Genomic DNA, 23,745 nt, shown 5'->3' on the forward strand with positions numbered 1-23,745 from the left:
GCAGAGCTGACATAAAGATCTAGTATCCAGTGCACAGGTGGGAAACCTGTGGCCCTCCAGATGTTGTTGGATTACAGCTGCAAATCACCCCTGATCATTAGTTATGCTTGCTCGGGATGATGATAGTTGGTGTCCAGCAACATCTGAAGGGCCACAGTTTTCCCATCCCTGATCTAAAGGTACGATTTGCATGCATCTTCTGAATAGCTAACCCTCCAGCACAGGGGTCGGGAATCTCCAGCCTGCAGGCCTATTTAGGCCCGACAAGGGTCTCAGTTGGGCTTGTAAGGCATTTTTCCCAAACCAAGCCCACCTCCCCGACATTTGCCATCATATGTGACATCAAGTGGGGGGCAGATGGAGAGGCAGCTGCCCATGCGCAATCAGGAGCCTTGAAGTGTGCTCCCAATTGTGCACTGGCAAGAGAGGCTTGCTGTCAGCACAGTCCTCTGATTGTTGATGAAAGCAAGTCTACTGAATTGGCTGCATTACAGAGTTCCCTGTGGATAGCCAATAACTTTCATGCCTTGCTTGCTGCACAACAAAAGAAAAATTATAGTGATGTCAGATGATTGATAGGTGGCAGTGGCCCACCCACCTGACAGAGTAGCCGCACTGGCATTGGGGGAATCTAGGATCTTGCTCACTGGCTGGATCCAGCTCCCCACGCTTGCTCTAGCAGCAAGGTTGTACTCATTTTCTATATCTTAGGATACCGTATAACATCACTGGCATACACTTCTTTAGTACTTGCAACAAAATATATTCTGTAGATAAACAGGCATTGTATTTAGTCAATATCCTCAAAAGTACCACTGGACAAATGCCCTGGCTGCCTGCAGTCTATGTCTATGGTAGTAACTTTAATATCTGCATCCTCCTACATTCGCCCACAGCATGAGAGAAAGGAGACAACTGAAAGAGGCTCCCTGTGTTCTAGGTATCTGGAGGACCAGCTCTCAGTTCCAACAGCTGGAGGGAATTAGAAGATTTGGCATGGGTTGGCTGCCATTTATTGACTATTATGAGAACAAAACCTAAGGATGAGGAATAAAAAGCACACTATATCCATCCCTACCTCTGTTTCAGATTGTTCCCAGGAACTGAAATTTGTAGATCCAGTGTCTGCAGTGAAAACAGGTTGTTCTTATGATCTAGACACTGTCCAGAATGTTAAGCTTGTTTTTCCTGTCAAAACAGTCAATGAGTGGCTGGCGTTCCAAAGAAACTTTCCAGTTAGCTTGCTTATATTTTGGACAAAGTTTTACAAGGCAATAAAATGAATTTGAATCTACTAATAAATTTGGACGTAATATATTAAGGATTCACAGCAACCATTATGTATATACGTGCTTATTCTGATGCTGTGAGGAAGGCTGCCAGAAGAATGCTGTAAAATGTGTTTAGCAGATTCTTATATTTAACAATATTTTTTACATTCTAGCCTAGTTACTAAGGGCAACAGGGTCATGCAACACAGCTAGATGGCTGCACTTCCATTTGGATAGCACTGAAGTACTACTTGTAGATTATGAAAGTAACCTTCCATTAACTTACTGTGGGTGAAATTGAATAACAATGATGACTCATACAATAGCAAGTCCTTTGACATAGATGCTCCAAGAATATGTTTATCATGCAGTGTTTGTTGCTATGAGCCTTAGTTTGTAATCTAAACCTTGGATAAAAGCAATTACTTCTCTGTATTGCTGCACTTTTGAAGTGCTGTTAAAAATGGCTTTGCATTCCACCCAACTAATTTTTGTTTTGCCACCAACCCATTCCCTTAAATCCTCTGGCATGCATAGTGATTTTAGGATTAGATGAGGCAGCCTCTTATGATGCTGGCGAAGTTATCTTGACACAGGCTTGGATACAAACGTAAGGAGCTTGTTAAAGACTGTCAGGGATCCCCAGATTCTCAGCCTCACTGTGTGTAAACACAGGCGTAGATATCTGGCTTCACACATTTTCCACTGCCACGTATTCACTCAGGATACTTTCTGCACCTTCCTAATAGCGTGTATAGAAAGCTTTAGGCATGAGATAGACACCAACACTTAGGGACAGGTTAAACCTTCAATGAAGATTGTTGGTTTATTGAAAGGATACTATGTATATAAGGGAGTAGTGTTATTTATATTGGATCTTTAAAGGTGCATACTGACCATTTCTAAGGACTCAAGAGACATAATTGCTGACACCAGCCACTAAGTAGCTTACCTCAGGTCAATTTCCCTAACCCTCTACCCCAGTCACATACTCCCACAACACAGTCCAGCTACTGGAGACAATCTGCATGTGTACCCCAAAGCTGCTCTGGTTGTCCTCCTGGCACTTGGACAGTTTAGCCAACCTTAAAACCCAATTGTGTCACTTTCCTCTGGTAAGACTTCTTCAGATGGCAGCCTCTTGGACCAACTCAGTCACCGGCTCTCTTATACTGATCTTCCCCATACAAGTATTAACAGCACACAGGGTATTAATCTACAGACCCGATTTTTCCCCTCAGCTATTCTCTGGTCTTATTTCTCACACTGCCCTCATGAACCAACTCCCTATCTTCTCAACTCACTGGAACCTCCAGCCAATCAGAGTCTGCTGTCGCCAAGACCGATCAAAATGAATTTACCTGATCCAAGCTGCATTCTAATAAATTCTCAAAGTGTATCTATCTCCTCTCAGACCCTGTCACCTAACAGCTACTGCTAAGCAGACTTGTAACAATGTAACAATACAAGGCCTCATGACAGTTAAAGTGGTCACAGTATATCTCTTAGTTCTAAACGTAAACCAGACACATATACAGCATTTCTTCACAAAGGCTGCTTCAAATGAGAGTCCCCAAATTCTTTTCCGGCTCACGTCAAAATCCAATCTGGAGAAGGATTCCCAGATTTCCCCTTAACACAGTTCCATTTTTCACCTGGAAAGAGGCAGCAAGAAGAGCAGGAGCACTGAGCAGTCATGGGGATGGGGTGGGGGAGGGGGAACCAAGCAGGAAGGCTTGTTTTGTAAACTGGTTCCAAGCTATTTAAGGGCTTTATATAGTAATAGTAATACCTGAACTTGGTAACAAATCGGCAACCAGTGAAGATCTCTGAGCAAATGTGTGATATGTTCACAAGGATCTCACTCCTGTCAACATGCCACAGTATTCTGCACTAACTTTAGTTTCTGGCTCAAGCACAATTCAGTTTTGTTACTTGCTTAAAGTTAGGGTTTTTCTTGCCAATCAGTAGTAAAAATGTACCAATTGGGACTAATTTTTAAATGAAAAAATGTAGGGGAACAACAAAATAATATTGAAGCTGCAATCCTAAGACTGCCTACGCTCAACCTGTGATTGCTTTAGTATAATGGAGTTTTTGACTTATTTCTATTGAATGGTTAACCCCCAAGTCATTCAACAGCTGCTTTTGAAACTTCACAGAAGAGTTTGCCATGGAGTAGGAAAGAGTGGCTGGAGTTTAGAAAGGAAAAAAGACTAGACTGTTCTTGGGTCTGTGGAACAACTTCCATGGTTCTTAGATGATAGCCCATATAGAAACAAACCATGCCTTCTGTTCAAGTAGAAAATATTCCAGTCCATTTTAAGGGCAGAGAATGCTGGATCAGTGTATCCATATCACTTAAGATGCAATTGCCTATTTTTAAAATATTTACACTGTTTTGTTATCCAGGCTCTTACAACAGAATACTTGACCATATTTTTTTTCTTTTGAATTCTCTAGATGGTATTTTGGTAAGATGGGCAGGAAAGATGCAGAGAGATTACTTTTAAATCCTGGGAACCAACGTGGTATTTTCTTAGTCCGAGAGAGTGAAACTACAAAAGGTATGTCATTAATTTTGTTATTTCATAGGGCAAACAATAGTTGTTATTTTGTTTATATTAATACATTGGCAAAAGCAAAACTTAACCTTCATATATTTTTTCTAGGTGCTTATTCCCTCTCTATACGTGACTGGGATGAAGTTAGAGGTGACAATGTGAAACACTACAAAATTAGAAAACTTGACAATGGTGGATATTATATAACAACCAGAGCACAATTTGAATCTTTACAAAAGCTAGTCAAGCATTATACAGGTAAGTGTTAAATCCCTGAGCTTCATACTTTGCTGTAGAAATGAAAATATATATTAAATCTTAAATGTGTGTTAAAAATGTACAAAAATCACTTTTGGTCTGACAAGATTATTTCTGCTTGTTTTAAAATATGTGATTATCATTTTTTCCTAATTACCAGATCATGCTGATGGCCTGTGTCATAAATTGACAACTGTGTGTCCAACTGTGAAACCTCAGACACAGGGTTTAGCAAAAGATGCCTGGGAAATTCCTAGAGAATCTTTGCGGTTAGAAGTTAAGCTGGGTCAAGGATGCTTTGGAGAAGTATGGATGGGTAAGTATCACACAGGGAACAGTCGTAGCTAAGTGGTACAGCATATGCTGTACATACATAAGAGCCCAGGCTCAGTCCTTGCCACCTTCCAGTTTAAAATGGGTATTGGGAAGCAGGGCTAGAAAGACCTCTGCCCTCAGGCCTTCGAGAGCCACTGCCAGTCATTCTAGACAAACCTGAACAAGATATCATCAGTTCAGTTGTGTGATTCAGATTAAGGCAGCTTCATCAGCTCATGAAGAGTAAAAGAATTTTAATTCAATTCTGAATATTTTCATAAGTCAAAAAGAAAAAGCAGTTACAGGCAACTGACTACTATAATACCATTTATTTATGTGACACTGAAAATCTCTGTCTACTGTAACTGACAGTATAATGCCCTGCTTCCATAGGGACATGGAATGGAACTACAAAAGTAGCAATCAAAACACTAAAACCTGGTACAATGATGCCAGAAGCTTTCCTACAAGAAGCTCAAATAATGAAGAAATTAAGGCATGATAAACTAGTTCCACTTTATGCGGTTGTTTCTGAGGAGCCAATCTACATAGTCACTGAATTCATGACAAAAGGTACTTGTTTCTTCTTAGACAGATATAAAAATAGTAATATTTTGCAAATCCTGGTGTTTAGTTTGCTGGGTCTTTAATTTGCTGGGCTTTAAAAGACTCCTTTTCTTTTTTTCTTTCTTGTGTTGTCACAGTTGTAATAACTGCTTGCCATTTATTAGGGAAACTTTCTAGGAACTTTCTGATAGTTATATATGAATGTCATTATTTTTCTACAATCCTATTGCTACATAAAGTAAATATCAATTTAAAACTACTGGAAAGAAGAAGATTGTCTAAACTAGGGTCTGCTTAGCATGTAATGCCAAACCCTAGTTCAATGTTATATGCACAACTCTCAGGTTCATGAACTCCCCCTCCTTTCTTCTCTGGCATGACCACAAGGAGGTGATTTGAAGCATTTGTTTCCATTTTCAGCTACCCACTGTTTGTCATGATACTTTATCCAAATCAGCCAGGATATTTAACCATGGTTTTGTTTGTTCAGGCAAACCATAATGAATACTAACTCTATTTCTCCTTCAGCTATGCTGAAGAAAATGGAAGGGAGAGGAGACAAGAATGTAGCATTAAACTATAGTTTAGTGTTAGGTGCAAATACAGGCTGCATATCAGATATGGTCTAACTTCATAGTGTCTTTTACATTTGATACAGAACAAAAGTTCTTCCATTGCAGACATGGGGAAGAAGATGTTGGTCTAGTAGTTCATACATAATGCCAAACCATGGTTTAGCATAGGTGCATGAGCTGAAATGAGGCCAAGACACACTCCTGGGCTCCCTCCCCTCCAGATCTTCCCAGACAGGCTGGAAGAGGACTTTGACAGCATTTAGCTTTACTTTCACAGAATCCCAGCATATGAACCAGAGACCTAAAACAAATTCTGGTTAGTTTAAAAAGCCAGTTTCATAATTCATGGTTTAAAGTTTTAAAACCACCCAGAAATACTTATAAATCATAATCTCTGGTTTATAAGCAACACCATGCTGGTGACATGGGAGAAAGTGAGGAGTAGGGCATGAACCTGAGCCTTGTGTGGACTCATTCCAGCTTGTGCGCATAGTGTTAAATTATAGTTTAGTGATGTGTGTGAGCATGACCATTGTCAATGCTTTGTGTATGTGCATGCATATGAAAGGGTGAAAGTTTATGCATTCTGGTACATAGCAGTAGTAGATGAATTTGAACTGGCTTAAATTCTGTTATTTTCCTTGCTGCTTACTATGGATACAGCAATTGCTGTTGTACAGATTCTAGTAATCCAGTCTCTTTGCAGGAGGGAGAGCTCTGCTTGAACATTTCCTGTGACTGGTAGATACATCAGTAATATATTCACATCCATTTCCACAAGTCACTTGTCTGTTGATGCGCATATGATGTAAAATTGATGCCTCACAAAGCTATGGAGGCTGTTTCTGTTTGGGGAGTCTTATGTTCAACCATTAAATTTTAAGTTTTTCCAAGTTAACAACATTGACACTCTCACCTTGATAAATCCAAGGAATTAGCAGCAGTAGAAGCAGCGCTATATTTCTTTTTGTCTATTTCCTTCATATTAATTCTGTCAGTGTTTTGTTTGTGAAATGTGATGGAAACAACTGCAGTTAAAAAAACTATTTTGAAATGAGCCCCTTGCAAATTGAGTGAAATCATTGTGTTTGGGGCACTGTCATGTTTTGGAAAAAATATTATCTATGTTAACAGATTCCACAGCTAAGTAAACAGCCTACAACTGTCCCCTATATTTTACTTCCATAATTCCTTTTAGAAGTTTCCAGCTGCATCTAACTTAATGTACTAATGTCTTTCTGCAGGTAGCTTACTAGACTTCCTTAAGGAAGGAGAAGGGAAATATTTAAAGCTTCCACAGTTGGTGGATATGGCCGCTCAGGTACTTGTTTAAATCAAGAGAAGTCATCTTGCTATATTCATCTCACAACATGTAGCATTGGGTACATGTAGAAAAGACTGAAAGTAGATGTCTGCCTTACCTAGTGTATAGCTTTTTCCAACTTCGATGAATATTTAATTCTGTTGCAAATTAATACTACATTGTGTACACAGAATGTATACATTGTTAAATGTAAATATTGTGAATATCTAGTACCAGTCTTGTGTTTGTAATATGTAGCTAAACAGGAGCAAACATGTTCATTTAAAAATTTAAACGTGTTAAATATTTGGTGGGTTTAGAACTGTTCTGTTAATATACATTTTTTAAAGATTGCAGATGGCATGGCCTATATTGAAAGAATGAACTACATTCATAGAGACCTTCGGGCAGCTAACATCCTTGTGGGAGACAACCTGGTGTGCAAAATTGCAGACTTTGGCTTAGCAAGGTTAATAGAGGACAATGAGTACACTGCCAGACAAGGTACATCTGATATTTATTATATAAACCAACAGAATTAGTTGGAGTGATTAGATTAATATATAGAACCACAAGCATAATTTTGAGGCCCATTACAAACTTATAACATGGGCTCCTCTCACAGATACACTACAGTCCCATCCTATATATGCATTCTCATTAACTATGAAAGAAAATTAATTTTAACTCTGAAATTTGACATTTCTGAAATTACACCACGGCCCATACTGGGCCTTTTCTACCATACCTGAAAACACCCCCACCCCCACAATTATACAGCCATGAGAGTGGCTGTATACTATAGTCAGCCTGGATTTTTTGCATTCCGCAATGCTAAATTGAAAATACCCCCATGCCATTCTGATGCTTCCCATAAGCTTCTTTCAAAACAAAACCTTACAAAATTTATAGTCCTGAACTCAGAAACGCTTGCTTAATAACCCTCTAAATTTTCATGGCGATACACAAAACAGAGAGAATAGAGTGTCAAAGTGTAAAAAGAGAAAGAGAGAAACCAGACCCCTTTTGGACTTTTTTTCTGTCAGAGTTCTCTTAATCTGTTGAAATTAATTAAAATTCAGCCATGTTCACAGAGTACCTATAATCCTATTGCTGACCTTGCCCCATACGCTGACCTTCATCTTCTGCAGTTTAAAAGTTTAAAATATGCCTGGCTGATTTTTAATGGCTGGAACTCAATGATAAAACCGGGCATGCTCAGTAAGAACCAACTGTCAGTGTTCTAAAAGCCATACTCACAGCTGCTGGGTTTGCTTAATCAGGGGGCCACACCCACACCAGACAGTCATGGCTTCCACCAAAGAATCCTGGGAAGTGTAGTTTGTGAAGGGTGCTGAGAGGAGACTCCTATTCCCCTGACAAAGCTCCATTGGCCAGAGTGGTTTAACAGTCAGCTGCTCTGATTGAAGCTCTGTGAGGGAAACGGCATCTCCTAGCAACTACATGTTATTACTGGAATTGGATAGCAGCCCACAAGGTAGACAGAAAAGGGTAGAGAATCTTCTTACTCTTACTCATTTCTCAGACCTCTTTCTGAAGTGGAGGGTCAAATCTGTAAAGAAGTTTGGAGCAACCATGTTGAAAGGTATGGGCAGGGCATTGGAGGCAGGGGGTTGCCAACCCTACTTGGATATGGATATCTTTGCCGAGGATCCCTAGTCAAGCTTTACCAACAGCACAATCCAAACCATATTTACTCAGAAGTAAGTCCTATTGAGTTCTATGGGGCTTAGTAAGTGTGTTTAGAATTGCAGACTTCAGGGGCATCCATCTTTACTCCTGAGTGCTCCCATCTAACATCTCCACAGTAGTAGGCTCCTTTCTTCCTACACTGGCCTTCTGGTGACTAGCCTGGCCTGAGGGCACTTAAATCCTTCTTGCCAGAATCAAGTAGGCTAGATTAAATGTTCCCTACCTAGGCTCTATCTTTCAGCTAAGATTTCTATCTTAATTTCCAATCAGAGAAATGTTTTTGTTTGAATTGTACGCTTCAAGCAACTGTGTGCTTAATGACATCACTTGGACCTGCCCCCATGACACCACTTGGGCCCACCCCTGAAATCTCAGGCTTTGGGATGCTTCTGACCTGGCAACCCTGCTCGGCCTTCATAAGTGTACCCTTTCCTTCCACATGCGTCAGACTTAATTCCTTCAGATGTTTGTGTGCATTTATTTTTTTTGCTTTTCCACTTCCTATAATTCTCAGCAATAAAAACATCATTATTCAGTAAAAATAAATAAAAATAGTTTGTTTTACAGATTCTGGTACTTAGAATTACATATGAGATAGTTCTGTGTGATATTAATGTTGTTTTGTTTTAATATATTTTAAGGTCTGTTTTTATGATGTTTTAAAGTGTTTTTAGCGTTTCTGTTTGCCGCCCTGGGCTCCTGCTGGGAGGAAGGGCGGGATATAAATCAAATAATAAATACATAAATATTCATGGCACCAACACAGTTCTGAAAATCATATTTCTAAAGTTTATGAATAGACCCTCCAATTGGCAAAGTTACCTTTACCCTTTCTAAAGTGAGATCGTTGCAGAATAAGTCACATAAAGATTCCTTTCAAAATACATTTAAAAAGATGCAATATACCACAGTAGCACATTCATAGTTCCATTGCAAAGCAGCATACTAAATGAGAATGGTATACATTCAATAAAGCCACAGTCATATAGGACTGTTTCAATTTAGACAGTAGACAGGAATTGGAGTTGCATTTTTTTAATGTCCCACCCTGTAGAATATTAGCATATCAGGAAGATAAGTTATGGTCTTCATCATCATGTATTACTTTTCCACATGCAAAGATTTTTTAAATGGGGACATACTTTTTTAAACGGCAGCTATCCTACTTACAGTCTACACTGGATCAGCCAGGAAAGATTCTAAGATATGATTTGGCTGAATGTATGAGTAGATCAACCTTGGTCTTGACAGCTGTAGGATTAACAATACTTTAGCAGATATTACTCACTTTTCAATCTCCCTCACAGCACATGGGTTAGCACTGACTCATTCTACCACATCCACACTGAGTTAGACCTAAACACTTTTTAGTTCTTCAGCACATCGAATGTGACATAGCAAGCCAGGCTATCATTTTTCAAAGAATTAGAGTGTGTGGTTTTTTAAAAAAATAATTTATGGTATGGTCACAACAAGGTACATTTTAGCAACCAAACAAGCAAAAGATGCTCCGTATCTTTATCAGAACAAAATCAGTTTTCTGCAGCCTGTGGCTTGGGCAGGGGAACCTTAATCCTATCCCAGCCAATATGCAAAGCAGTTCTCACATTTAATATAAAGATTACAATTATAACAACTGGGGAAGAGATTCTCAACATGTAATTTCCCTATATGTACATTACTAAAACTATTTTTTTATATACTTTCCATTTTTAGGGGCCAAATTCCCAATTAAATGGACAGCACCTGAGGCTGCATTATATGGTCGGTTTACAATTAAATCTGATGTCTGGTCATTTGGAATTTTGTTGACAGAGCTTGTAACAAAAGGTCGTGTGCCATATCCAGGTAAAAAAAAAGATTTTAGCAGATCTGCATAAGAATATTGTTGTTTGTCTATACAGCATCAGGAATGTGTGTACTAGAAAATGTTGTGCATTTTCTGTCTAACAGTTCCAACACTCCCAGAGAGCCTGTTAGTTTTTTAAAAAAAGAATCATTATTCAAAACTGGACTGTGTTTAGAATTGCTTTCACATGTCAATAACAGTTCACCACTAAACTTAAAAGTATCAAAGACTGCTTTGGCTGGTTTAATCATATAGTTCTGCTTTATGAAAAGAATAAAGCCTCCAAGTTATACTATTTATTTATCTATCTATCCTTGATACTGTTACCTCATTAAATATAAAACAAGATTAAGACACAACAAAAGTACTATTAATTCAACACTGAGATCTGGCGCAGCATGAAATAATAAAACAAATGCCTGTCACAAGTAAATAGAACATTTCAGAAATAACAGAGCTAAAACCAACCTATCAACAGAGACTATTTAAATATTAATATATCAATGTATAATAAAGTCTTTGCCTGACTCTTAAAATTTAAATGACCAACTTTGTACTGTTTTTAAAGGAAAAATTGGCATTATGGCATGAGAACAAATACTCAAGAATGGATAGTATTTAAAGAAAAAGACAATTACTCACGGACATCTAGTTTCTCTTCAAAGGCATAAATACGAGAGGGAGGGCAAATAAATAAAAAAATAAAAAATCTTAGTTTTATTTAGAGAAGGAGGAAAAATTTGGTTGATTTGTAATGTGAACTTACCCAATTCACACTTCCCAAAACAATACATGAACAAAAATGCAGCTGTCCTTCAACATTTGCACTTGTTAATTTTGCAATGCAGTTCTCAAGTCAAGTAATATGCACAAAAATGTGTGTAATAGTGGAAAGGGTGCGTAAAAATATGTATATTAGTGAAAATAATATACAAAAATATATTACAATAGGAAAAATATGTCTATTAGGCAAAATTACATATAAAATGGTATATTAGGAGAGATTAGCATTAAAATGTCGACAAATTTCATAACTTTTTTTAAAAATTGCAAGCTGATGTAGAAATATGGTGACTTGAACTTAACATTGGAAAAATAAAAATGGAGAGAAACTGAAACTGACAGATTCATCAATCCCTAGTCTTGGTTTTGAGAGATCCTTATTAAAAAGCAATCTGAGTAAGAACAAGGAATGGGAAAAAAATTCAACTAAAATACATATGTGTGTAAAAATGTTGAAGAGTTAAGACATTCTATAAAATTGATAAAGCTGAAAATCATGAGCAGGGAATCATTGATAAAGAGCATGTTTCACTCTTTCACATAGCCTCCCTTAACACACACTTGTGCATGCGTACACACAAGTTCAGCTTGGTTGTAACACTCAAGTTCAGCTGGGCTTCCTTTGGGAGGAAGGGTGGGATATAAATGTAATAGCAATAACAACAACATGTGCAGAGTAAGGCAATCTTGAAAAAGCAAGCAGTGGCTGAGGATGAAAGGCATAGGGTTTTCCTTCATGGTGCTGCTACTTCCAACGAGAAGTGGACATGGAATGAGACTGTAGCCAGGCAGACCCGAGGAGAGAGAGGAAGCTGTACAAACACACCTGAGAATCTGGAGAGGTTTCATTTTTCAGCCTTTCCAATCCAGTAGCCAGGTGGAGTGACTGAACAAACCACAATGTTGGATTTTATATGTAGCTACTGACAAAACTGTGCAAATGGTAGTTAAAACTCTAATTAACAACACAGAATCAAATCTTAAGTCTCGGATCCTGATTTGTTAACTTCAAACAAACCATGGCTTGTGAGTAAGGGTTTGATCATTAGACAACCATAGTTTAACTAAACAAAGAATGAATTTGTATTACAGTAGGGCCCCACTCATACGGCGGGTTACGTTCCGGACCCCCGCTGTAAAGAGAAAACCGCTGTAAAGCGGAACTCATTGAATAGAATGGTGTGCGATGCCCGAAAACTGCAGTAAAAGCGGAACAAGCGCCGTATGTGTGGGGCTTTAGTCTAATTGCGTCTAATTGGGACCGCTGTATTAGCGAAGCGCCATAAAGCGAAGCGCTGTAAAGCGGGGCCCTACTGTACATCTGAACCCAGCCAATATCTTGTTTCAGATTTGCCTGTTACTCATAGATATTCAAAAGTCTAGTAAAGCACTGACAGCTCCTTAAAAACTCATTTCGTTGACTATAAATTTCAACCATATTGTATAATTTTAGGAATGGTGAACCGGGAAGTTCTGGAGCAAGTGGAACGTGGCTATAGAATGCCTTGCCCTCAAGGATGCCCAGAATCTCTCCATGAATTAATGAAACTTTGTTGGAAAAAAGATCCCGATGAAAGACCGACATTTGAATATATTCAGTCTTTCTTAGAAGACTATTTTACTGCAACAGAACCACAGTACCAGCCTGGAGACAATTTATAAGTCCTCAGCCTACATTCAGTGCACATATCTACCAAATATAAAATATTTTCAAAACAAACTTGCCGATTGGAAGGACTCAAAAGAAAGCAAATTGCTATTTGCATGCACTTGATGGCTAGCAAACTGGAATTCCATAATATGGTTGCACAAAACTGCTTTTTAAAGTGTTGCACCCAAATGTATCAATGATGTGATATTTTTCTTCCTTATTCTGTTGGGGTCCAAAAGAAGCATACAGAAAAATTGGTTGGTAAAATGAACATTACCATTACAGTTTATAGGTGGCACGGCTAATCTGTTCTATTATGTTACTGCTAGGGCAACATTGGCAATTGCATAAACCTCTGAATAGAAATGTTCCAAGAGTAGGAAAGGAAGTGTATGGGACCAAACAATTCAATTCCAATTTTATAAAATGTCCTGTGTCCAGAGTAAATAGTTTTCAAAGAGAGAGAGAGAGATCACTGCAGTCCTGATCCTGAGGCTTATTTTACATTGATTTAATTAGGATAGGAAAGTTTTCTTTTAAAAAGCAGTTAATTTATGATAAACTTGATTAAATGATAGACCTCAGTAGCGGAACTGAAGAGCATAATGCACTGTATAGATACTTTTATGTTAATGTAACTGGAAAGTAGCATATGGGAGTTGATTTTCCCCCTGCATAGTTTAATTAAGAATGATGAAGGTAACTACAAAATGTTTTATATGGTTTTGTTAATGGAGTATATTCAAACTTGAACTCACAAAATGCAATCAAAGGGAAAGAGAAAGTCTCCTTATTCTTTCAAGATGTAGCTGTTCAGAGAGAAATGCCCAGTGAAACATGCCCCAGTTTTGCGGACTTCTTTCAGAAGATATAGAATTAGAAAAGGGAGAGATGTGGTCAATACTTCCAAAGCAAAATGTCACTAGTTCAGGGAGTCACACAATTGCACTTCTGCTTTTCTTAAAAAGATGCTCCTATGTATCTACAACAAAGTATTTATAAAAAAAAAAATTTAAGTTGAGTGACCCACTATATTTAGTATTAGGTTAATGATGGCAAATTATTGATGGGCAGGCAGCCCAACTGTTACATACTATATTCAGACTCCAAACCAATAGAGCATGCATTGAGAGCAGGAATTGCACATGCACAGGATGTTTTGAGAAGCCAAAATCCCACCAATATGCTATTGGGTATGGAAGGGGAGCGGTTGGTAGGATTTAGACCTTTTATTTAAAAAGGGTTTGTACATTCACTAACTGTTGAATCAGATTCAGCTAGTGGTAAGAGTGGGGAAGCCTTCTTCCACCTGCATATTGTCCCTAGGTATATTGGGGAGTAATACTATTTACCATAACCTCTGACATATCAAGCAATAAAATCCTATTGGCACTGTTGGAATTTGCCAATTTTATTTTAAAAAATTGCACTGCAAATCTTTTCTGTGAAAATTATTATCATAATCATCGTCATATTATCAGACAAATCATATGGATTTAGTTCTGATACAACAAATGTAACAATTCAGGAGTTTTGAATTTTGCTCCCAAACTTTTCTTTGTAAAATTGTGCAATTATGTTGCATTTTCTCATATCATTTATACATCCCTAAATTTTCTAAGAGCTTTAAGTAGCAAATAAATTATGGAATTGTAATTTTTCCTCTGTGTTAAAATGGATAATACAATTGTGTTTATGCAAAACAACAGTAAATTATTTTGATATTGATTGGATTTTAATGAACAAAGGGATCAGTTCATTGTAACAACAGTTGTATGGTAAGGAAATAAAAAACTAACTCAACGAGCTTGTCCATGAAAAATGATTATGTATTTTTAAGAGGCCTACAAAATTAGCCTCCATATCTATGACTTTCTTTGTAATAGGGTTTTACCTTAAGTCTTTGATGTTAGCTATTTTGGCAAGTAAGAATTCAACAGACAAACTTTTTAATTGAAAGTACTACATTTAAAAGTGTAATTATTTTTATAAAGCATGTTTTAATTTTGTTTTTCAGGATTGATTTGAAATTAAATTTGCCCTAATTACAAAAGCTTGTATTTTTGAAACAATAATAGTGTGATAGGTTTTTGAGCTGTTTCATTAAATCTTCGTAATGGTAACATCACTTTAGAGCAGTAGAGGATTGAAATCAGAATTGTGTTAATGTTTTATCTGCATTCTTTTTAACAGATTTCAGTCTGTAGAGTATACTTTGCAGATGTAAGTGTTCAATTTAAGTTTTTTTCTAGAATGTTCATTGTTTTTCAGACTGAATCCTCATAAAAGAACTTCCCCCTCCCAACAATAATAGTGTGATAGGTTTTTGAGCTGTTTCATTAAATCTTCGTAATGGTAACATCACTTTAGAGCAGTAGAGGATTGAAATCAGAATTGTGTTAATGTTTTATCTGCATTCTTTTTAACAGATTTCAGTCTGTAGAGTATACTTTGCAGATGTAAGTGTTCAATTTAAGTTTTTTTTCTAGAATGGTCATTGTTTTTCAGACTGAATCCTCATAAAAGAACTTCCCCCTCCCAATTAATGATTGGAAAACACTAACAATGACTTTGCTACATGTGCATGAGGCATTTTGTTATATTATAAACATGTGTTTTAAATTGTATACTTCTCATAGGTTCTTGGGATATAGACCCAAGAATGCAGAAGTATTTGTGGATACTCCATGCTCCAGTACCTCATCAAACATATCACGGACTGTACCTCCCCCCTCCCCTGCAAGGGAAAGATGGGAAGAGGGCTCTATGAATTATAAGTGACCTCATGGTGTTGTGTGTGCAAATCTCAGGATTCTCCCCCTCCACTTCCTCCCACATGTGTGAGCTGTATTAGTAGATGTGGAGGATTCTGCACCCCACAGCACCCTCTTGCATGAGCGACTTGTGTGGTTTGGCCCTCACTGGACTGGGAGCGATAAACACAATTTACCAGGAATTTCTGGACAAGCCCAATTATAAAGAAAGAATGCAAGTGTTCCCTTGTATTGCTTCTGTTCATTTCGGTAGGACTTGTGATAGGAAAGTTTCTAACAGATAGTGCTATTGGATATAATTTGTCAACCACTACTTTCATGCAGTCATAGTTCATTTTTAATGCAATCTACATAAAAGCTTTGATGTGTGGATTGTGTCCCATGGCTTCTGCCACAATCTAATTCTTTAATGAATTATGTACAGTCAATCCCACATCTCCAATGTATAGAAGTGCCACTGTATATTATGACTGTAGAAATCCTAGAATACTGTTTTCTAAACATCAGAAATGATAATGCAAACTTTTTACATGTTTTCAACTACACATTTATTGTATTTTCAGCACTTCCTATACTGTAATCATTTTTTATCATTTAAGAATGATTTTGATATTTTAATGGAAACAATTACGTTAACATTTCTGATCAAAACTGTATTGCAAGCCTTGCCTATCAGTTTTGTTGAAGCTACATTGTGTGGTAACCTTTCATTTTTAAAAATTTGGTTTGGTTTTCTTATGCTGTGTACACAATCTTAAATGTTTTTAATATTTTATTACTTTTGCATAATTAAACTTCCTAAAGTATAATCACTGTGTAGTAGATACTGTTTATAAAAACAAACAAATGATTATTTAACTTTGTGGAAATCTAAGTTCAGCAATTCTGTTTATTTATATGACAGTATATTTGCAAAACGTTTTTGGCTAGATGTATGCCAAATTGTAAAATAAAACCCTTTTCTCTAGATCTGAATGAAATCTAAAAAATACCAAATTGTTGGAGCATAAGCATAATGTTTATTAGCTATGACAATGGCAATTTGTATTTTTAGACAGGGCGCACTCACCCATTTCCTAGATAAACTCAATTTTTACACAGAACTGGGAAGAGACCAGCACAGGAACCACTGAGAGCAAGGAAACCAAAGGAGAGGGCACCCATTAGAACATCACTAGTTTAGGAATACCAGACTACCTGTTGATAAAATCATAAGGGTCAACTTAATATACTAGCTAGCCTTTCAGGTGCATTTTCTCAATAACCATTCCTGCAGTTTTTGCAGGATATGCTCTAGCATGTGTTGAATAACAGCTGTCATTTAATGCCTGGCCTTCTCTTGTACCTGTAACAGCAGCTTGGTGTACAAGAATTGGCAAGTGCATTGGCATAGAGATCAACATGATCATCTGCTAATTGCTACTAATCAGAAGGCTATTAAGGCCTAGTTCCAAAGTTGACAAACAGGAGCTTTCTGGACTGGTCTGTTTGTTTTAGATATTAAAGCATTAACATTCACTTTGATTTAAAGCCTGCTTTATTGAAGTGAATGGTTAGGGTGATCACTAATGGTTCTGCTCCAGGATCTTCAACTATAGTGTGCCTGGCACACATTTAACAATGAGACTTTCTAACATTAGCTAGAAGGAAAAAAACAGCTACTAAATACAACTTCATTTGTGCCAGATCCCAACAGTGGCACCTGTTTTCAGTGTTGGGGGCTCAATAATAGAATAGATCAGGGCTGGGCAACTTGTGGCCCTCCAGCTGTTGTTAGACAATAACTCCCCTCATCAATGGCCATCAGCAATGCTGGCGAGGGCTTATGCGAGTTTGGGAGTCCAACAATGAAGAGCCATAAGATGTCTACCCCTAGAATATATGAAGTAAGAATAGACTGAAATGCATCTGAGTGCAAATAGCATTTCCCTTAACCAATAACTTCAAACAATCCCCACCCACATCAAGGACTAAAAAAAGAGCTTTACAGTCATAGGGTGTTTCCAGAAACATTCAAGCTCCAAGACACCAGAGTGTATCTGTTGCAGAAAAAATAACAAAAGAATCTTGTGGCACTTTAAAGACTTGCGGCTGCAATCTTAATCACGGGGGGAGTAGTCCACCCCACTGATTTCAACAGGGCTTACTTCCCAGTACTGTATGTGATTGCAGTGTAACATTTATTGTGACAAACTCTAGTCCACTAAAGCTTATGCTGGAGCAAGCTTGCATACCAGTATCCTTTTTTCTAGAAATTTTACACTGCATTATCTATGGAGGGGGGTCTGCTTAGTTAAAGGCACAGGGTTTTTTTCTGAGTTCAATCCCAACGCCTATCAGTTTGGAAGGTACCATGGCCAGAGGTGTGGCACTGAACTGTTGAGAGGCAATGTGTTACAAAGGCAAAAACTAGTCCACTTCAGGTCAGTTTGTAGGTAAAAGAAGGAGTTAGCTCCGGGCCCCCATTTAGCCCCCCAAAAGGTCTACTTTACAAACAGATGAAGCCAAGCTACATTTATGCACAGATATCAATGTGCAAAACTACTTTTTTTTTTAATGAATCCATGGAATGGCAACATTTGATCCGTGACCGCAAGGACTTAAATAAGAAGCTTCTTCCATACCACATGATCTTTTTCCCATGGTTCGGTTGTTTAGAATACTTGTTCTAAAAATAGTTTTAATTTAAAGTAATATTAATTCTGCTCCTTTATTAACCTGGAATACCCTGGTTTTACAGTACAATAATCATGTCTATTAAGAACGAAATCCTATTGATTTCAGTGAGGCTTACTCCCAGGTAAGCGCGGTTAGGATAGCAGCCTTAGGGCGCAATCCAACTTATCTTTCCAGCGGGCAGGGGTGAGCTGGCTGCCAGGGAGGCCGGGCTGCACCAGCAGACTCCCAAGCAGCTGCAGCCGTGGCGCCCCTGGGGATCCGCAGGGGACGGCTGGCGGAAGCCCTTAAAACGGGGCGTTCCGGGGTAGAAGCCGCAGGTCGGGACTTACGGGAGATCCTCTTCGGATTCAGAGCCCTCCGGATTTCCCCGCAAACTCCGCCAGCCAAAAGATCGGCGCAGTAAAATAATTTTAATTATGCTCCATTGTAGCCTAGGGGCAGTGCTTACTCTCCGGGAGGCCTGTTTGTCTAAGTCTGCGCTTCCGGGATGACTCGTGCGCGGGTCTTCCAGCGGAGCCACAGCTCCCAATGGCTTCGCCGCCGCGCGCGTGCGCCCCCCTCCCCCGCCGCCTTCCTGGCATTTGAGTTGCTGTTAGTCTGATCAGTTCAACGTTGCAGCCCTATCAGTCCCATTGTCAACAGGACTTGACCCAAGTAAGCCTCCATAGAATTGCTGCCCGGCCGAATGACCCTTTCCACTCAGAGGTCGGTCCTGGAAGTTTTTGACTATGCAGAAAGCAAGCCTCACTGGTCCATATCAGATCAGTTCCTTTCAATATGCTTGGAGCGGCTCACAAGATGAGCGGATAGTTCAGGATTACCGTTTTGTTTAAGGCTTTCCTTGCAGTGCAGCCCGGTCATTTTGTGGAATAACCAGTGTACAGCCGTAGAAATGGCTTTCGTGCTTTTAGTTTACCGAAGTTCTAACTTTATGTATTTTATTTTATTTTATTGTGCACCGCTTCGGTTGTGAAGCAGTTTATAAATCTGCAAATAAACAAAATAAAGAGGAGCACTCCTGAGACCGTCCCTTTGAGAAAAGACCCACTAATGGGGGGCCTTGCTTTCTACAGCGAGTCAAGCTAGCTAGCGGGCTCCGTGTAATGCAGACACTTTCCCTCCGCGTCCAATTGCAGCACGTTTATTACCAAAGAAGCATTTAGCGCGTTTAGGGTTCCAGCCAGTTTCTTTCTGACTTGCCGAAATCCTTCGTCGGCACCGCCCCTTTCTCTCACTCCTCCCTGTTCTTCGAGACCGCTTCGCATTCGCTGCCCTCTCGAACGTGAACGCCCACAAACGTTAGGCGGACCAATCGACGTTTCAGATCAATTCTTGGGGGCTGCCGGAAAGTGACTTCCTCGAGAGCTTCAGTCGGAGGCCCTTCGCCGTGATGGGGAGAGGCAGGATCACGGGACTGAGCGTGAGCGACGTCCGTTTCCCCACGTCTCTGGCCCACCATGGCTCAGATGCTATGGTAAGCGCTATAGTCAAGTGCACCCATGTGCAAAGCAGTTGTGGGGCAACCGGATCCTGGTGAGGGCAGCAGCGGCCAACTTTCAGTAGATCAGATATAACCAGACATAGGCACTGTGATGCAGAGATTTGTCAGCAGCAACAGATAACTGTATATAAAGATTAAAATTAGATCTTGCCAATTGGGCTTGGTTGCCTGCCTGCCTTTTCTTCCTTAGGTTGTTTCCCAAGCTTGGAGATGCATCTCCAAGATTTGAGTGGGTTGGGATGCTAGTCAGTTACTTGCTTGTCAGTTACTTTAGATGTATGTTAAAAGTCGGGAGGTCTGCAGCTGCCCTCTAGAAAAGTGTGTGTGGCGCGTGTTGGTGTGTGTTGCTTGCATTCAGCATTGGGTGTTTCTACTCTTTCTACTCTTCTGTTTAGCACCCTGATCCAGATTATTCTGCAGCCTATGTTGTAATAGAAACTGATGCTCCTGATGGGCTCAGAGGTTATGGCTTAACATTTACGCTGGGCAAAGGCACAGAAGTGGGTAAGTTGTTACGCTGTCCCTAATATAATCAGTTGCTATGAGAATGTCAGTTCCTCTTTGGAAACATTGTGCAAGAGGAGGTGCAAGAGGAGGTGAGTAATACAGGGCCCACCCATGTAGCCGGTCATGCTATTGACCTTGTGTTTGTCTCGGGAGGGGAGGAAAGTGCTCTGAAAATGGGGGCTGTATCTTCTAACCCAGTGTCATGGTCAGATCACTACCTGGTGAACATGGACCTCTCAATGCCGCACACCCTCCGCAGGGGACAAGGACCTATTAGGATGGTCCGCCCCAGACGCCTGATGGAGCCTAAGGGATTCCTGAATGCGCTGGGTGATTGGAGCTGACTGAAGGACGCCCGGTCGATGCCCTGGTGGTGGAGTGGAACGGGGAGATCACTAGGGCAATAGACCGGGTGGCTCCGAAATGTCCTCTCCCCCTGAATAGAGCTCAGACAGCACCCTGGTACACACCACGGTTGCAAGGTCTGAGACAGGAGGTGAGACGACTAGAATGCCGGTGGCGGAAATCTTGTGCCGAAGACGATCGGACACTGGTTAGAGCGGCAATAGCGGCCTACCAGGTGGCAACAAAGGCAGCAAAGAGGCAATTCTTTGCTGCCTCTATTGCGTCGGCAGAGTGTTGTCCCAGGAGATTGTTCCAAGTGGTCCAAAGCCTGGTCGGTCCAGTTTCTCAGGAACCCATGGAGCATTCCAAAGCCTCCTGTGACACATTTGCTAAACACTTTGCTGATAAAATCGAACGCCTGAAGAACATGATTCCGTACGCCGCGGATACAGGCAGTGGGCCAGAGTCGGCCAGTTGCATTCCGGTCTGCTGGGATTGGTTTCAGCCTCTTCCCTCTGAGGAAGTGGACAAGGTGCTCTCTACTGTGAAGCCAACCACTTGTTTGCTTGATCCTTGCCCTTCGTGGCTCATTATGAGCTGCAAAGAGAGACTGGGCGAAGGGATCAAGGCAGTGGTAAATGCGTCCTTGGAAGAGGGTGCAATGCCATCAGCCCTCAAGGAGGCAGTGATAAAACCCATCTTGAAAAAGTCCTCCTTGGATCCTCAAGAGTTGAATAACTTTTGCCAAGTCTCTAATTTACCATTCTTGGGCAAGGTGATTGAGCGAGTGGTGGCTAAACAGTTACAGACACGCTTGGATGAAGCAGATTATTTAGATCCTTTCCAATCAGGCTTCAGGATTGGACATGGAACTGAAACAGCCTTGGTCGCTCTGGTGGATGATATGAGGAGGGCGTTGGATAGGGGAGAATACACATTCCTCGTCCTCCTGGATCTCTCAGCGGCTTTCGATACCGTTGACCACGGTATCCTTTTAAACCGCCTGGAGGGATTAGGAATAGGGGGCACTGTTTTACGGTGGTTCCGTTCCTATCTCTCCGATAGGCATCAACGGGTGGCATTGGGGGATGAGGTTTCAGACCCTTGGCCTCTCAATTGTGGAGTGCCACAGGGTTCTATCCTCTCCCCCATGCTATTCAACATCTATGTGAAACCGCTGGGAGCTATCATCGGGAGTTTTGGGCTGCAGTGTCACCAATATGTGGATGACACTCAGCTCTATCTCTCATTTAGGTCCTCACCAGAGTTGGCTGTGAATACCTTGTCCAAGTGCCTGGAGTCCGTAAGTGGATGGATGGAAGAGAACAGGCTGAAGCTAAACGCCGACAAGACCGAGGTGTTGCTTGTGGGTGATAAGAGAAGGTTGGGAGATTTTGACTTGGTGCTTAATGGGGTGAGATTACCCCTAAAGGACCAGGTCCGCAGCCCTGGGGTCATCCTCAACTTCTAGCTGTCCATAGAGGCTCAGGTCTCGGTAGTGAGCCGGGCAGCTTGGTATCAATTACATCTGATACAGAGGCTGCGACCCTACCTTCCTGTACATCTGCTCCCATGAGTGATACATGCCCTGGTCTCCTCTCGCTTAGACTACTGTAATGCGCTCTGCGTGGGGTTACCCTCGAAAACGGTCCGGAAATTGCAGCTGGTATAGAATGCGGCGGCACGCTTGATAAAACAGAGCCGTCGCCGGGATCATATCACCCCAGTGTTGGTAGACCTACACTGGTTACCAGTTGTTTACTGGGCCCAATTCAAGGTGTTGGTGTTGACCTTTAAAACCCTATACGGTTTCGGCCCAGTTTATCTGAAGGAACGCCTCCAGTATCACCAATCATGCCGCCAGACAAGATCAGCCTCACAAGACCTTCTCTCAGTCCCACCAGTCAAAACAGCTAGGCTGGTGTGGACCAGAGAGAGGGCAGTTTCGATTGTGGCCCCCACCCTCTGGAACTCGCTTCCTTTTGACCTTCGACATGCCTCCTCCCTGACGGGTTTTCGCCGAGCCTTAAAGACCTGGCTATTCAGGCAGGCCTATGAGATTTCTGGGGTGGACTAGTTTTATGATCTATTAATTGAAGGATGGTTTTAGATTAATTGATGTTGTGGCTGTTGTTTGTATATTGATTTGTATTTTGTATGTCGCCTAGAGTGTCCATTAGCTCGGACAGATAGGCGACTAACAAATAAAATTTTATTATTATTATTATTATTATTATTATTATCAAGAGCTTTCTTGATCTTTGTACTAATAAGTCATGTATTGGAGCTGCACTGCTGCAAAGCCATAGAGAAGGGAAGGAGGAAAGGGCATTGAATCCTTTTGGCAATGGGTTTGAGAATTTTCAGTGCTCCTGTTGTTAACACCACTTCAATATCAAGAGTACCTATAACACTTTCTGTTGCCTTAAACAGGGCATTTAATGGATGACTAACCTTGCAGCCCCTGTCTGGAGGCTGCCAAACTGTTTTTACCAGCCTCCCTTTTCCCAGCAATCATATTTAAAAGCCTCTTTCCCTGTACATCAGCCCAAACATGTTAGTACCAGCAGTAGCCAAGATAGGTAGCACTGAAGTTGTTGCATAGAGTAAGAGGCCTTTACTGGAGGTAAGTGGTAAGCGGCGGTAACGCAGCCGAAGCTCTGCTTACGGCCGGAGTTCGATTCCGAAGAAAGGAGGAAGTCGAATCTCCGGTAAAAGGGGTCGAGATCCACTCAGCCTTCCATCCATCCATGGTCAGTAAAATGAGTACCCAGCATATGCTGGGCGGTAAAGAAAGGCCAGGGAAGGAACTGGCAATCCCACCTCATATATACGGTCTGCCTAGTAAACATCGCAAGACGTCACCCTAAGAGTCGGAAATGACTCGCACTATAAGTGCCGGGACACCTTTACCTTTTTTGCCACTATCCCCACCTAGTGACTACTTCCACAGGGATGGTCCTAGGAGTCTGTAGCAACAAAAACGAGAGTGTTCTGCCTCTTAAAGACAAACAAAAGGCTTGTTGACACTGTTGTTTACAGTGGATTCACAGCTGATTGCCTCTCAATTTTGGGGTGGCTGTCCAATAC

The 23,745-nt window shown here is 40.5% G+C and overlaps 2 protein-coding genes across 4 annotated transcripts in view; both read left to right on the forward strand.

Moving 5' to 3' along the window:
* The window catches only part of YES1 (YES proto-oncogene 1, Src family tyrosine kinase), a 61,249-nt gene extending 46,597 nt beyond the window's left edge, over positions 1–14,652 (forward strand). The window contains exons 5-12 of the mRNA XM_061596424.1: positions 3,735–3,838; positions 3,944–4,093; positions 4,254–4,409; positions 4,802–4,981; positions 6,795–6,871; positions 7,204–7,357; positions 10,283–10,414; positions 12,652–14,652. Of these exons, the coding sequence (XP_061452408.1) occupies positions 3,735–3,838; positions 3,944–4,093; positions 4,254–4,409; positions 4,802–4,981; positions 6,795–6,871; positions 7,204–7,357; positions 10,283–10,414; positions 12,652–12,860 (1,162 nt within the window). The 3' untranslated portion in view covers positions 12,861–14,652. The remainder of the gene's footprint in view (positions 1–3,734; positions 3,839–3,943; positions 4,094–4,253; positions 4,410–4,801; positions 4,982–6,794; positions 6,872–7,203; positions 7,358–10,282; positions 10,415–12,651) is intronic.
* A 4,204-nt stretch (positions 14,653–18,856) lies between these two features.
* ENOSF1 (enolase superfamily member 1) overlaps positions 18,857–23,745 on the forward strand; it is a 29,595-nt gene continuing 24,706 nt past the window's right edge. For 2 of the 3 annotated variants that reach the window (XM_061596447.1, XM_061596457.1), the window contains exons 1-2: positions 18,857–19,776; positions 20,199–20,307. In XM_061596447.1, coding sequence (XP_061452431.1) covers positions 19,693–19,776; positions 20,199–20,307 — 193 coding nt within the window. In that variant the 5' untranslated portion in view covers positions 18,857–19,692. The remainder of the gene's footprint in view (positions 19,777–20,198; positions 20,308–23,745) is intronic. The other variant, XM_061596437.1, reaches the window with a different exon arrangement.

This window comes from Rhineura floridana, chromosome 1 (assembly GCF_030035675.1).
Source record: "Rhineura floridana isolate rRhiFlo1 chromosome 1, rRhiFlo1.hap2, whole genome shotgun sequence".
NCBI classification, from domain to species: Eukaryota; Metazoa; Chordata; class Lepidosauria; order Squamata; family Rhineuridae; genus Rhineura; species Rhineura floridana.